The 15191-nt window shown below is 54.2% G+C and overlaps 2 protein-coding genes across 3 annotated transcripts; one reads left to right on the top strand and one right to left on the bottom strand.

The window, feature by feature from the left end:
- Positions 1-1109: 1109 nt before the first annotated feature.
- PPP1R15A (protein phosphatase 1 regulatory subunit 15A) lies at positions 1110-4848 on the top strand. Of its 2 annotated transcripts, none has more exons than XM_047077681.1 (3): positions 1110-1310; positions 2056-3982; positions 4416-4848. In XM_047077681.1, the coding sequence occupies exons 2-3, from the start codon at positions 2060-2062 to the stop codon at positions 4761-4763; spliced, it is 2271 nt and encodes a 756-aa protein (XP_046933637.1). In that variant the 5' UTR covers positions 1110-1310; positions 2056-2059; the 3' UTR covers positions 4764-4848. The 2 variants fall into 2 exon arrangements, with proteins under 2 accessions (XP_046933637.1, XP_046933636.1); XM_047077680.1 differs by having other exon boundaries at positions 2051-3982.
- A 2151-nt stretch (positions 4849-6999) lies between these two features.
- Positions 7000-15026, bottom strand: TULP2 (TUB like protein 2). Its single transcript, XM_047077679.1, is given in 14 exon segments — positions 7000-7159; positions 7446-7617; positions 7858-7956; positions 8041-8155; positions 8886-8998; positions 9902-10210; positions 10866-10987; positions 12023-12139; positions 12387-12524; positions 13141-13192; positions 13194-13268; positions 13675-13726; positions 14126-14158; positions 14439-15026. Coding segments are annotated over 13 exon segments (1530 nt in total). The 5' UTR covers position 14158; positions 14439-15026; the 3' UTR covers positions 7000-7025.
- Between the last annotated feature and the right edge of the window lie 165 nt (positions 15027-15191).

Below are 15191 nucleotides of genomic sequence, written 5' to 3'. Positions count from 1 at the left end.
CCCGGATCCAGGTGAGAATTGTGTTCTAGACCGAGGATGCCCCCCTCGGGAGGGAGACATGGTTCCTGGGCAGATTTGGAGGAGCAAAATTCTGGACCAGGTAGGGGGGAGGGGCCAAGGAACTGGGCCGGCGTCCCTGGGCCTGGAACTTGTGGCAGGAGACCCCATTCCCATGAGGTTCAGTTGATGGTACCCAGCCGGAATTTCAGTCTGTGTATGAGCTTTTGTATGAGTTTTAAGTGGGTGAAATCCAGGTGTGGAGCCTTGTGCTTGAGACCAGGCAGGAGTCTGAATTTGGGGGTTAGAATCTACTCACCAGGGGCGCTTGGGTGGCTCAGTCGGCTAAGCCTCGGACTCTTGATTTCAGCCCAGGTCCGTGATCTCATGGTTCGTGGGGTCGAGCCCTGCTTGGGGCACCTCGATATTGGAATTCTCTCCTCTCTCTGCCACTCCCTCTGCTCTCAGGTGCACACTCTCTCTCGAAGTAAATAAACTTTTAAAAAACTAAAAAAAAAAAAAAAAAGAATCCACTCACTAGATATTTGTTGAGTACCTACTCTGTGCCAGGCACTGAGGAAAAAAAGCAGTGAGCAAAGTCAAATGCCTGACTTCAGGGTGCTTACATGCTTGTTTTCATTCACAATCAAGTCTAGGCTCTGCCATGACCGTTTGGGGCAAGCGACTTCGTTCCCCAGCCTCAGTTTCTCATTTGTGAAATGGAACCGATACTCTCCCTCACCGATGCTCTCCCCATTTGTGAAATGGGACCGGCTGCGAAGGTGGAAGACTCTAGACTGGGGCCTGCTGGTTAAACTGGGAAGGGGTGGGAAGGCGTCTTGCCACCCCAACAGGAGTTGGGAGAGCGGCCCGGCTGCTTACACCGTCGCCGCGTTTGATTGACAGCTCGCCTGTTTCGGGGCGTGGTCACGCTGGGAAACGTCCCCGTGTCGTCACAGAACCCGGAATCTCCGCGAGAATTCCAACTTTCCTTTACCCACCCCTTACGTCTAGATTTCGAAACCCCGCCTCTCCGTGACGTCTGCACGCCCGGTCGCGTCGGATTATAAAAGCCTTGCGGGCTGCGTCAGTTCTTAGAAGCTTAGCTGTGGATCACGTTCATGTACCTGCCGGACGCCAGATCTCCTTTGCAGCGACAGCGATTGCGGTAGCCGGTGACAACGTGAGTCCCAGAGCCCGACACCGGAGGGCGAGATGAACGCGCTGGCTTCCCGAGCCATCCAGATCCGCGATCGCTTGTGGCAGCCCGAGCCGGCCCTCCTACCCCCAGGGTGACGCGCAGCCCGGAGTCGGTGAGTGAGGGGTCGGAACGCCAGGGCCCTGAGGGGTTGAGGGCTGGGAATCAGACTCCGGGTCAGTAATGAGGAGGGAGTTTGGACTTCTGGGTACGTAGACGGGAGGGTTCGAGGCCGGGACTCGTGAGTTCCGAGGAAGGGTGGCCTGGGAGCCTGAACTCTTGCGTCTGGGAACAGGTGCGGCCAGGACGGACTCCAGGGCTCGGACTTAGGAAGGAGAAAGGATTGGGAGCCTGGAGCCTGGAGCCTGGCGGGAGGAGGGCTCTGGAAGCCAGACTCCTGGATCCCCAGTGATGGAACCATGCGGGGGGTCGGAACGTTTGAGTCTCAGAGGGAGGAAGGTCTTGAGGGCCCGATATGTCAGTCCTCAGGATGGATAAGAGAACCAGGGGCTAGGACCTTGTCCCCAAGGGAAGCAAGTAGAGACCCTGTATTCTCAGTTCTGGAAACTGAGCCTTCTTAGTCTGAGAGAAGAGGCTGGGGGGCTTGGACTCTTGGGCCTAAGAAAAATGAGAGAAGTGGGGACTCAGACTCCTGGGTATTGAGAGAACGGAGGTGGGGAGGAGGTGGGAACCGTCTACCTCTGCTGGAGAAGGGAGTGGCAGGGCTCAGAAAGGAATGTGGGGGAGGGACTCTCACGTTGCTGTTTGTGTCACTATTTCCATGGCTGTGACTCACGGTCATCCCATGATGCTCTCCCCTAAATGGCTTCTGAGCTTTGTTTCCTTTTGTCCCAGCACAGACAGATGGCCCCAGGCCAAGCGCCCCATCAGTCTGCCCCCTGGAGGGGTACCCACCCCTTTTTCCTCCTGTCCCCGCTGATGGGCCTTCTCAGCAGGGCCTGGAGCCACCTGAGGGGCCCAGGACCTCCAGAACCCTGGCTGTTGGAACCAGTAGCCAGAGCCGATCAAGGAGAAGCTGGTCTGGAGGGAGCAGCTCAGACTTTTGTGGGCATCCACTGTGCCCCGGAGGGCAGGCACTTTCAAGGGGAGACTGGAGACGGTGGAGCAGTTGAGGACGATGGAGACGCATTCCGGGGGGCCTGCCACGATCTAAAAGCCAGTAGTTCTCTCCTTGAAGCCTGGGGACTTTCAGATGATGGTGATGAAGAGGATCAAACAACCAGTGTCCCTCAAGAGCAAGCAAGTGACTTTGTAGGTGGCCAGCCTGCTCCCCTCTCCCCTACCCTTCCAGTAAGAGCCCTGCAGGACCCTCCCGGAGAGGAGAAGTCTGAGGAAGGAGGAGCTGCTGAAACTGAAATGGTCACGTTTTTCTCTTTTCCTCCATCACCCTGGGAGTGTTGTCCAGGGGGGGAGGAAGAGGAAGGAGGAGCTATAAAGAAAGAAGCTGCCAGAGCACCTGCTTTTCCTTTGTCTCCAGGATCCAAGCCTAAAGCTCGGGGGTATCGTGCTGGGGAGGAAGAGGGTCAAGCGACAGAGGAAAAAACAACAGAAAATAAAGAAGCCACAAAGAGCTCCGTTTTCCCCTCATCTTCAGGCTTTCATGCTAGGGCCTGGGAGCGTGGTTCAGGAGAGGAGTCTGAGGAGGAGGAAGATGAATCCAGTGACTCGGGAGCAGCTGATGAGGAGGGAGAAGCTGAGGGTCCCTCTTCCATCCCATCCACAAATGCCTTCGTCAGGGCCTGGGTGTACCGGCCAGGAGAGGACACGGAGGACGAGGAGGAGGAGGAAGATGAATCCAGTGACTCGGGAGCAGCTGAGGAGGGGGGAGAAGCTGAGGGTCCCTCTTCCATCCCATCCACAAATGCCTTCGTCAGGGCCTGGGTGTACCGGCCAGGAGAGGACACGGAGGACGAGGAGGAGGAGGAGGAAGATGAATCCAGTGACTCGGGAGCAGCTGAGGAGGGGGGAGAAGCTGAGGGTCCCTCTTCCATCCCATCCACAAATACTTTCATCAGGGGCTGGGTGTATCGGCCAGGAGAGGACACGGAGGAGGAGGAAGATGAATTCAGTGACTCGGGAGCAGCTGAGGAGGAGGGAGAAGCTGAGGGTCCCTCTTCCATCCCATCCACAAGTGCCTTCGTCAGGGCCTGGGTGTACCGGCCAGGAGAGGACACGGAGGACGAGGAGGAGGAGGAGGAAGATGAATCCAGTGACTCGGGAGCAGCTGAGGAGGGGGGAGAAGCTGAGGGTCCCTCTTCCATCCCATCCACAAATACTTTCATCAGGGGCTGGGTGTATCGGCCAGGAGAGGACACGGAAGAGGAGGAGGAAGAGGAGTTCAGTGACTCGGGAGCAGCTGAGGAGGAGGGAGAAGCTGAGGCTTCTCCTTCTGTCCCCCCAACAGGTACCTTCTTAAGGGCCTGGGTTTATCGGCCAGGAGAGGACACAGAAGAGGAAGATGAGAATGAGGAGGAGGATGACTCAGAAGCCACTGACTCGGCGCTGAGTCCCTCACTTCAGGCTCAGAGCGCCCTCCTCGGGGGCTGGATGTATCGGCCGGGAGAGGACACAGAAGGAAGGGAAGTTGCTAAGCAGCAGGGAGAAGCTGAGCCCCGCCCCTTCCGAGTGGCCATCTATTTATGTGGAGAAAGGCCACCACCTCCCTGGGCTCCCCCTCGGCTACCCGTCCGACTGCAGAGGCGACTTAAGTCCACGGAAACCCCCACCCGGCATCCTGACCCTGAGCCTCCCGTAAAGGCCAGAAAGGTGGGTGCTGAGGGCTCAAGTTCTCCAGTCTCAGGGAGGAGCTGGAACTCTTATCTTCCTTCCTGGAGCTCCTGGGCTGGGGCGGGGGAGAGGCTGAACGCCCCAACTTCTGGGTCCCCTGTGTGTTGCAGAGGGTTGCATGTGAACTCCGCTGGGAGGGCTGTGTTCACGGTAACGCAATCCTTTGCAAGAGGCTGGGCCCCTGTGGGGAGAGGGGGCAGCTGTGGTTCATTGTCAGCATCAGGGAACCAACCGCCTCCATCTGCAGGGGGCCGGATCTGGTGGGTGAATGGCTAGCAGGTGACTAACCAGATCACAAGCATTCTTGTGTAACTAATTTTTGTTTGGTTCTCTCTCTCTTTTCCCGGCCCCTCCCCCCCGCCCCTCTCCCTGTGGACATGTGCGTCTTGTGTCTGTGCTGGTCCACCTTCAGGTACGCTTCTCTGAGAAGGTCTCTGTCCATCTCCTGGCTGTCTGGGCAGGACCAGCCCGGGCCGCCCGCCGGGGACCCTGGGAGCAGCTAGCCCGAGATCGAAGTCGCTTCGCCCGTCGCATTGCTCAGGCCCAGGAGCAGCTGGGCCCCTGTCTCACTCCTGCTGCCCGGGCCAGGGCCTGGGCACGCTTTGGGAACCCTACGCCTCCTCTGGCCGCCACACCTGCTCCTACCCAGATCTTACCATCGTCCTCCGTCCAGGCCACAGCCTTGAGCCCTGTTACGGCATCTCCCTTCGCCCCTCTGTCCCTGTCTCCCGGCTTGGACCTCAGTGGGAGGCGTGGCTAAGATCATGTAGTTTCATGTTTATATTAATTATTTATTTTTTGTATATTGTTTTATATAAGAAATAAAACTTTGTGATTTGTAGCAAGCAATGTCCCTGCCACTGTGTGTATCTGAACTGACGATCTCCACTACCCTCGGGATAAAGGGGAGTACTCAACAGAGAATAAACTGTATTTCCCATCATCACTCAAATTTGCTTCTTGTCCTGAGGCTTTTGAACTAAGGGCTGGTGGGTCTTGTTAATTTTTCTTTGGCCTCTGCCTAAATTTTATTAAACTTGGGACAGGGGCGCCTGGGTGGCTCAGCCAGGTAAGTCTGATTTCAGCTCAGGTCATGATCTCCCTGTTAGTGAGTTCAAGCCCTGCATCGGGCTCTCTGGTGTTGGCATGGAGCCTGCTTCGGATCTTCTGTCCCCTCTCTCTGCCTTTACCTCACCCGTTCTCTCTCTCTCTCAACTAAACTTGGGACAGTTATCTCCCCAAGGGGGGCTAGGAGCTGGACTCAGTAATCTCAAAAAAAACAAAAAAACAAGGGTTCAGGGGCACCTGGGTGGCTCAGTGGGTAAAGCATCTGACTTTGGCTCGGGTCACGATCTCATGGTTTGTGAGTTCAAGCCCCGTGTCAGGCTCTGTACTGATGGCTCGGAGCCAGGAGCCTGTTTTGGATTCTGTCTCCCTCTCTCTCTGCCTCTCTCCTGCTCACCCTCTCTCTCTCTCAAAAATAAATAAATGTTCAAAAAAATGGGGGGGGGTTCATTTCTAGTCCTCCATGCCTCCCCGGAATATACCCATCCTCCTATTGGCCATTTAAATGGTGAATTGCTTGAGGCTCCCAGCTGTCCAATTTCATATTTATAAGCCCTGTTCCAGAGATTGTGACTAACAGTAGCACATATGTCACAGGATTGTAAGGCCCCAAAGGAGTCCTTACTGAGTGATTTTAAGTAATTCCTGCACCCAATGTGTGCCTTGAACTCAACCTTGAGATCAAGAGTCATACCCTCTCATGACTGAGCCAGCCAGACACCCCAAGATGTTCATATGTAAAACAATCCTTGCCAGGGGTGCCTGGCTGACTCGGCTAAGCAAATGACTCAGCTCAGGTCATGATCTCGTGGTTCGGAAGACTGAGCCCCATGTTGGGCTCTGTGCTGGCAACGGAGCCTGCTTGGGATTCTCTCCCTCCCACTCTGCCCCTCCTCTGCTTGTGCTCTCTCTCAAAACAATAGATAAACTTAAAACGTAAGTAAATAAAAATTGGGGCGGCTGGGTGGCTCAGTTGCTTAAGCATCTGACCTCGGCTCGTCATGATCTCCCGTTTTGTGGTTCGAGCCCCGCATCGGGCTGTTTCCTTTGGGTGCAGGGTCGGCTTTGGATCCTTTTTCTCCCTCTCTCTGCCCCTCCCCTGCTCACACGTGTTCTCTCTCAAACATTAAAAAAGTAAAAAATAAACTGAAAGAAAAGCTGGCAAAAATAATCCTTGCCAAATAACAAATTTTTTTTGAGCTTATTTTTTAACGTTTATTTATTTTTGAGACAGAGATAGAGCATGAACGGGGGAGGGTCAGAGAGAGAGAGGGACACACAGAATCTGATACAGGCTCCAAGGCTCTGAGCTGTCAGCACAGAGCCCGACGCGGGGCTTGAACCCACAAACCATGAGATCATGACCTGAGCCGAAGTCGGAGGCTTAACCGACTGAGCCACCCAGGCGCCCCCAAATAACAAATGTTATACAGGTGTTAGCCAGTATTGTAATTACTCTCTCACCCATGCATGTCTTGAATTCAAGTTTGCCTCCAACTCAGAAGTCTTTTCTGACCTCAGATCTGTTCAGCAGTTCAAAGAAGAATGGCCCAAACATCCTGTCCTTTGTCCAGCGTCGGGCCCTGCCCCCTCTCCATTGCTTCCCCAGGCTTTCATATTCCCAAGCCAATCAAGTCTCTTTCCACTTTAAGACCTTTGTATAAGCTGTGCCTACCACCTGATGTTCCACCCCCGACCCCCTCTGGCGATTCCAGAATCGGTCCTCGCGATTCTTAAGATGCGTTTTGATTTTTTGTTGTTTAAGACCCATCTCCCACGACTCTGAGTCCCGGGAAAGCAGGTGCTGCTGAAAAGCCCACTCCCTGAATCACACGACTGGGCACCCAGGCAGCATACGAGGTGTTAATAGTAAGGTGGTGCAAAAGAAGGCGCACTGGGGCCCTTTCTCCCAATGAGCAGGCAACAGAAGCTGACGAGGGTATGGTATTTCATTGGACTACTCACACGCCAGCTTTCCATCGAAACTGGACAAGCAGATGGCAAAGGCTTGGAGGGGGCAAAGCGGGAAGCAGAAGTCCATGGTGAACGTGTCTGGGGCCACGCGGCCGAACTGGAGCACGAGGGCATCGGCTGAGGAGGAAGTCAGGATCTAAGCCCAGCCCCACCCCTCAATTCCCTTCCGCGGTCCTCTGAGCTTCCAGAACTACACAAAGGCTGGGCGGCGCGCCCGCTAAGCCCAGAAACCGAGGGCCGTTTAAAAAACTACATTTCCCAACAGGCTTTGCAACAGCATGGACTCGGCCCAGCCTAGACAAACGCTCAAATGCTGATGGGAGACGTAGTTCTTGTCGGCTCATGCCACCCTCCAACCTCCCCTTACCCCTCCGCCCAGGTAAAACGGTTCTTAGGAGCTCACGGTCATCCGGATGCACGATCTGGAAGTTCTTGACCGAGGCCCGAGTGACTCGACCGTGAAAATTGAGTACGTAGGCGCCGCTCTTGTAGCTCCACCAAGGGGCTTTGTTTTGTAGCAGGACCAGTCCCTGGCTAGCTCCCCGTTGGAGGCGACACAGTAGTGACTCCTGCTCCTAGAAGATAAAGTAGGGGGGGTGTTTAACCTACCACCAATGGGCCTTTTTCCTCCGGATGCAGATTTTTGAGTCTCTAGTCTCTCTTCTCTGGGAAACATAGAAGTCTAACAAAGTCCTTCTGGCTTCACATATGACCTTCTGCAAGCCATGGGCCCCCTTCTCCCTTAGGACCTATGGCCAGTCCCCCAGACCTTCCTCTCCCACTGACCCAGACAGTCTCAGCCGTAGCCAACTCACGTTTTGTGGCTGGACGCGGAGTCTCTGGTTCTGGTCATCGACTCCCGGAATGATCACAGTCATTTTCCGAGGCCCTCGGAATCCCAAGACGTTGGTCTCCTGTGGGAATTATGCTCCAGTTGGCCTGGCTCTTTCTCCTCCCCACCGCCCTGCTTCATTCTCTCTTGTCTCCAGGAAACTCACATAGCACACAGCCCCCAGCTCCTCTCTGATCCGAGTGGTCTCCGGGACAAAATTCTTCCTTTCAGGGTTCACTCCATTGTCAAAGATGGTGAACTTGGTGCCCAGGACATTAGATCTGCTCCAGGAGGGGGGGTGGTCAGTGCAAAAATAATAATTACTGTTTTGCTGTACTTTGAGTGCTTTCCCATGTCGTCAACTCTTCCCGTTAACCCTCTGCTTGAGATTTAAGTTTTGTGTTCCATGTATCCACAGCCCCAGCCCCTTTGTTTCTTTGATAAGCCATGACTTTTAGCCTCCTGCCTTGGCCTTTTAGGAACCTTCTTCCCCCAAAGATTCAAGAATGCATGCATTACATTGCATCCATACATTACAGCCCTCTCCCACAGGAACTTAGGAGTCCTACCCCACCTTGCCTCTCCAGAAGTCAAATGTTTTTTGTTTTTTGTTTTTTTAAGTTTACTTATTTATTTTGAGAGAGAGAATCCCAAGCAGGCTTCACACTGTCAGCACAGAGCCTGACTCAGCGCTAGATCTCACCAACCATGGGATCATGACCTGAGCCGAAATCAAGAGTCCAGGGCCTAACAGACTGAGCCACCCAGGCAGCCCCAGAACTTGTCCTAAATGTCAACCTCTGCTCCAAAGCCCTTAGTTCTCCTATTCCCAACCACCCTGGGGCTACCACGTGAAGACATAACAGAACCCATCAGTCTAAGACAAAAGGTCCTTGAACAGGTGGAACTTGTGTTCTGTGGCCTTCTGGGAAATGTAGTTCACTTGCCCTTCTCCCCTGCCGCCGCCCCTCCCCCGCCCCCGTTTTTCACACATATCAGGGCTCTGCCCACCTGACTTTGCCCACAAAGTTGTCCCCATCCCGAGACAGGTCTGTGGGGTCCAGGGAAATGAGGTAATTAGAGGTTTTGCTCCTTTTTCTCTTGCGTCCAGCCAGGAGGAAGTGCTGTGGATAGGAAAAACAGCCCATCAGGATTGATTTCTGGTATCCGGCTAGGGTCAGGGGTCTAAGACAAGGAAACACCACGTCCCCATGACAGAGGAGAGGGTAATGGAGCAATAAATATCTCAAGCCTTGCTGGGAGATGTGGTTCTCTCTGAACGAAGTCATCTGCTAGGTCCGGAAGCGGCACTTCACATCTTAATATCTCCCCCTCATCCGTTCCGCAACTGGGACTTGGGTCAGGGCTGAGCCCAGGCAGAGGGCAGCCCAACTGTGGCAAGGCTGGGCCGCTTTGGAGAATAGGGAAGAGCCTCAAGTGGAACACTGCAGGACTTTGGTAGACATTTCACCGGGGAAGAGCAAGTCTGGCACTACCGAGAAGGGAAATAGCCTCTTTTGGGGAGAGTACTTTGAAGAGAGACCACCACACTGAGGGGGAACTGGCCAGCTTGAGAGGGACATGGTCTGGCTCTGGGGGAGGGGCTTGGTTCCTGAGGGGCCGGGTTTATCCCAGGCATGGGTGGGGCCTGATAGATAAGAAGGCTCTTTGAGGGGCCAAACACAATGGGGCCAATACCTTGAGAGGGTATGTAAGGGGTGGAGTTTTGGAGGCTGAGACTTTGAGACTCAAAGAGACTTTGAGACTTTGAGACCAAGGCTGAGACTTTGAGAAAGGCAGGCTTATCTCAAGAGGGGACGAAGCCTAGTAATGAGCTTGGTTAGGGCCACTGAGAAAGGAGCCTTTCACAGAAAGTTCTGTGAAGGGCGGGGCTTGGCGTTGGAGTTCACAAGTCCCAGCTCAAAGACCAGCAAGGCCTGGAATCGTTTAAGTCTCGACAAGGCTCAGAAAGGGGCGGGGCTTGTCCCTGGGAGGTGGAGCTCGTTCCAGAGGCTGTCAGACCGCACCTTCCGCCCGTCGGCCGCCTCCAGGTAGAGATGGTAGAAAGGGAACATGCCCTTGTCTACGCCGCGCTTGTCGCGGCTGATGCGGCACTGCACTATGCGGCCGCGCAGCGCTGGCCGCAGGACATACGCTTCCATGTCTTCTCCCAGTTGAGGGCCTGGGGCGCGGGGAGGCGAGCAGGACGAGCTTTCTACATCACTGCTGCCTGCGTCTTTCTCGCCTTCCGGGTCCTCCGACACCTCCTCTTCGGCCGCTCCTGAGGAATTCACTGTAGACTCCGACTCCTCTTTCTTCTCTTCCGGGTGCTTGCCCTAGCCCACGCGCCAAATTCAAGTTAGGGGACAGAGCTGAGACCCGCCCCCACCCCAGGCTTGTCAACTACTGATTGGCCACGCCAGCTCAGGGTTACGCCCTCCCTCAACCATGTCTTCTGCCTATTGGCCAAACATCCCGATCACCTGCTGATTGGCCAGTACCTCCAAGGGGCCCACCCAGCCAAGTCCTCATTGGTTACCACTAATAACGTCCCGCTGAAGCCACGCCCACTCCACCTACCGCTTGGAGAATCCCTTTGAAAGCACCGTCCCTTCAACTAAAACCAGTGTTGATTCGGTCTAGATAACATAATATGGCCCAGAGCGACCCACTTGAAACTATTTAACTTACTTTCATCAATACCAGAGCGAGTGCCAACTAGTTTTTCCCTATCACTGTTTCACCCTTTCTCTCCAAAGCTCGCTACTTTTTGGTGGGCTGGATTTTAATGTATGTGCTTACATAAATTTAAATCCTCTAGATTGATTTCATAAATGGTACACACAGAGAGAAACTACTAGACCAATCATAACAGGTTCCGCCCACCAGTAAAAAGGGCCTCTGATTGGGCTGCAGAGTTTTACACCCACCCACTCTAGAGTCCCAGGTTAGCCCTCCTGCTAAATCCTCATTGGCTGTGCCACCTCCCACCTTTTTGGAGGCCAAGTCTCCATGTCCCCTGTCACCGTTCATTCCAGGGTTTGGTCCTGGACTGGGTACCTCATATTCGTCTCCAACATCCTGGAATTTGCTCTCTTCCTGTGCACTGGCCCCTAAGGGGTGGAAGAAGCCAGAAGAAGGCTGGCTCAGGACACCCGGGTCCCAGGAACTTGGGACAAGGTCACCTGGAAAAGGCCAGATATCCTGGGTTCCTGGCCTCTTTGTATGACTCCTCACACTTGCCAGATCTGCCTTCTCCCCCATGTACATGGGTACCTACACTGGCTGAGAAGTCTCTAGATCCCTGGATCTAAGAATAGAGAGGGGTTAAAGTCCTCCATTTCCCTTCTCCCAAAGACCACATCAGAGAGACTAGGAGCTAAAATGGAGCAGAGGGATGAAGTTTGGGACGATAATTAAAAGTTGTGTTATTGGGGCGCCTGGGTGGCTCAGTCAGTGAAGCCTCCGACTTCGGCTCAGGTCATGATCTCGAGGTTCATGGGTTGGAGCCCTGCGTTGGACTCTGCTGACAGCTCAGAGCCTGGAGACTGCTTCAGATTCTGTGCCTCCCTCTTTCTCTGCCCCTTCCCTGCTCTCTCTGTCTCTCTCAAAATAAGTAAACAAACATTAAAAATTTTTTTCAAAAGGAGTCCTGTTGTTGAATCATTGGTCATACGAATCAATTGGTCATATTGAATCATTGGTCTATAAGAATAGAAGGAATTGTCACACGATATCATCAAGAAATAAAAAGTAATGACGTACTGATAATGCTACAACAAAAGTGAACATTAAAAACATGCTAAGTAAAAGAAGCCACAGTTCATATACTATATTATTCTATTTAAATGAAATGTCCAGAATAGGAAGATCTAAAGAGATAGCAGATTAGTGTTTGCCTAGGGCTGGAGAAATGAGGTGTGTGTGTTGGGGAGGGGGGTGTCACTGCTAAAAGGTACAGGGTTTCTTTTGGGACAATGATAATGTTCTACAATTGAATGTGGTGATGGCTGCTCATCTCTGTAAATATACTAAAAACCATGGAATGGTAAACTTTAAATGCATGAATTGTATGGTATGTGAAATGTATTTCAATAATGCTGTTACAAAAAAGGGAAGAGGATTTCACCCAGTGTCCCTGAAATTACCAGGTCGTTGGAGGGCTGGCCAACCCCTGCGTCGAATCCCGGGAGGCTCTTTGTAAGGAGGTGGAGAAACAGGAATATCCTCCATGGACACTTCCTCCAACTCCAGATCGGAACTGTCTGGAAGCCAGGAGAAGGAGAAGGACTAGAGACAAGGATGGCTGGGCTGGGCAGGGGAGGGGGCCTGTAGATTCAGATTCCTGAGTGTTGGAGAAGGAGTTTCAGGACCTAGACTCCTTGCTGTGAGGAATGACAGAGCCCAGAGTGGGCTGGACTCCTGGCTCCTTTGGAGAGAAAGGTTCCAGAGTCCTGAATTCTGAGGGAGTGTAGTTCTAGGATATAGGCAGGTCCAAGGACTCGAGATTACCTGCTTTTGTCGGCGAAACCAGTGGGTCACACTCGCCGCTGCCATCTCCACCGCAGATCGTGAAGCCCAGGGCACTGTGGAGGCCAGAGCACAGATGTGCCTCTGGCATGTTCTCCTGGAGGAAAGGGTTCCCAAGGCCTGGGAGAAGGTGCAGCGGATCCCATTAACACGATGTACAAACTTCCGTCCTCTGCGCAGGGCTGCTTCCTCACAGACTCCCAGGCACTGTCTCTGATTGACCACCCAAACCCCTGAGACCCATTCAGAACGCTAACTCTGTCCTAAGGCTCAAGCAAGCACAGCTCTAAGGCTAAATTGTTGCGGACTCAGCGCGGGCACACAATCCCACAGGGGGCTCTCAGTCTCTCCAGGGCGTGTCTCTAAATTATCCAGGCCCCGCCCCCCAGGCTTTGTTAATTCCAGCCTTCAGGCGCTCCCGAATCAAGTCCCTAGGGCTTTTCCAGGGCCCGCCCCCGCAGCTCCCTCAAGCCCCGCCCCAGAGCTCCAAGAAGCCCAATCAAAGGATTCTCTCCGGCCCCACCCTCCAGTTGTACCCGGCCCTGCCCCGCGCTCTGGCTATCCCGCCGCTGAGCTCACACGGGTCCTGCTCCTGGGCCCCCAAGGGGCCTGCACTGGGCTCTTCTGGACTCCATTCTGCCCCTCCACACTGAGCCCTTTAGGCCCCGTCCCAAATTCCCGCAGACCCCTCCCTCTAGGCCTAGGCTCCTGCCCGACACTGGGAACTTTTCCTCACCGCGATCCCCTGCGAGGCGCTCCTTCCGCCTCCATGGTCGCCGGGGGTCGCAGGGAAGCGTCGGGATTGGCCTGAACCATGAGGGGCTCTTGGCGCTTCCGCCGCTGCTTCTTCTCAAAAAGCCGCCGCTGCAGGAGTGGGAAAAGGGGGTGAGGGGGTGGCGACCAGGAACCAGACCGGAAGACGGGGATGAAAGAGGGCCCGGGGCAAGGGGAGGCATGCATGGGAGGGAGAGTCCAGGCTCTCAGTCCCTCCTTCCTCAGATCCAGCAGTCCTCACACCCAATCCCCTCTTTCCCCAGGACCCCAGCAGTCCTGCCCTCCAGAACCTTAGTTCTTTAGAAATTTTGGACTCTCATCACCAAGGTTTGCTTCTTTAGAAGCCCAACTTCCTATTTTCTCATTTCCCGATTGCAGACTTGAGGCTTGGAGGGAGACAAAGGGGGCCAGGAGTCCCAGAGCAAGTCCTGGGGGTGGTGTTCCTGGAAGCTATGGAAGACGGAAGAGGGGCTGGCAGGACTCCCGCGCATAGTACCTGCTGTTCCAGCTTCTGCAGCCTCATGGCGGTCAGCTCATCCCCCAGCAACCTGAGAGAGGTGCAGGCTCATGGTGACAACATGCAGGGCAACACCTCCCCCCACTTTTCCCCTCCCCGCCCCCCAACTGCCCAAGAGCCTCTCCTTCCCTTCCCTCTCCAGGCCCAACTTAGGGTGCTGAGCACTCTGTGAGGTCACAGAAGAGTTCTGAAACTCTTTTTTTCCCCAGCACTGGCCTGTCTGGAATCCAGGAGTCAGAGACCCCGAGCCCTTCCTTGTCAGGACTCAGGAGTCCAGGCCCCCTACCCCTTACTGCTAGGCTGATGGTGCCGGACCCACCAACAAGGTTAAGAAGCCAGAGTTAAATGGGTGTGGGCATTATCAAACTCGGAGTTCCTCCTGAGCCCCCATTTCCATCCCTGCTCTCCCCATCCTGTTCTCCCCACTCACTCTTTCGTCCATGTGTCATTCTCCTGAGACATCCTGGAGAAGCAAGAGTGAGGCGTCAGGACACAGATCCAACATCCCAGTGGATGTTCTGCCCTCCAGCACCTGATCTTATGCTTTAAATTTTCTCCTGGACCCAGACAGCCGGAATTCCAGGGACCCAGCAGCCTGTTTCCAGCTTTCGTTACTTTCAGGGGAACAGGAATCTGGTTTTCTCTCCCCCAAATAGCTAACTCTTCTATACCCAGGCATGGGAACTTAGGACCCTGGACCCCCAACACTCGACCCTCAGTGACCCCAGGCCTCCGGCACCCACCTGCCTGGAATCCTGGAAATTCCTCTTCTCCTGCCTGCAGAGAAGCTTTTCACATTCACGCCTCCATACCTTGCCTCTCCGGCCAATTTCTAAACATACCTGACCCTCTTTTTAGCTGGGGACCTACTCTCTGGGTCTCTGGGAAGTAAGCAGGCAAAGAAAGAGGGCTCAGAGGGAGGGACGGGGATTCCCACTGGGACCTGCCGTAATCGCCTCCCTCCTGGCCCACCACACTCCACTTCCAACAAAGCAATGAACCCTGGCCTCCAGCTGCAGCCGGGCAACCCTGCTCCAGGGGTTCTGAATTGGAAGGGCATGCAGGTGCTCCTTAAAGGGACCCTAGACAGCATCGCAGGGTCCCTCCCTCTCTCTCTCTCTCTCTTTCTCTCTCTCTCTCTCTCTCTCTCTCTCTCTCGGCTTATATGCTAAAACTTAGAATATGACCTGTGCCAACAGCTACCGACCTATCTGTAACTCGCAGCCACTTCCTGGGGGAAAAATAAATGGGAAAACTACAACAGCCATGAGGCGAAGGGGCCGAGAGGCCCGCGGAAGTGGCCTCATTTTCCTCCTGCCTGCAGGGAATTGTAGTTCTCTTTGAAATGTAGTTCTCTTTGAAATCCTCCGCTTTCCTTTCGCCTAAAAGGCAGGAAATGCGGCGTCAAGAGGTAAGAGCTTCCGAGAAAGGAGAGCCTTTCGAGAACAGGCTAGCGACTTCCACAAGGGGCGGGCCCCTAGACAGGGACCAAGGGG

This window comes from Lynx rufus, unplaced genomic scaffold (genome assembly GCF_022079265.1).
Source record: "Lynx rufus isolate CCGP_SWC_20201006 ecotype Redwood Valley unplaced genomic scaffold, mLynRuf1.p SCAF_16, whole genome shotgun sequence".
In the NCBI taxonomy this organism is placed as follows: domain Eukaryota; kingdom Metazoa; phylum Chordata; class Mammalia; order Carnivora; family Felidae; genus Lynx; species Lynx rufus.
This window is presented reverse-complemented; position numbering and strand designations above follow the sequence as displayed.

Bases quoted from the DNA above. Each gene is read 5' to 3' on its own strand.
- PPP1R15A (XM_047077681.1), top strand. From the start codon at position 2,060: ATGGCCCCAGGCCAAGCGCCCCATCAGTCTGCCCCCTGGAGGGGTACC. The intron at 3,983-4,415 runs GTGGGTGCTGAG...GTCCACCTTCAG, and splicing joins CTCCCGTAAAGGCCAGAAAG to GTACGCTTCTCTGAGAAGGT.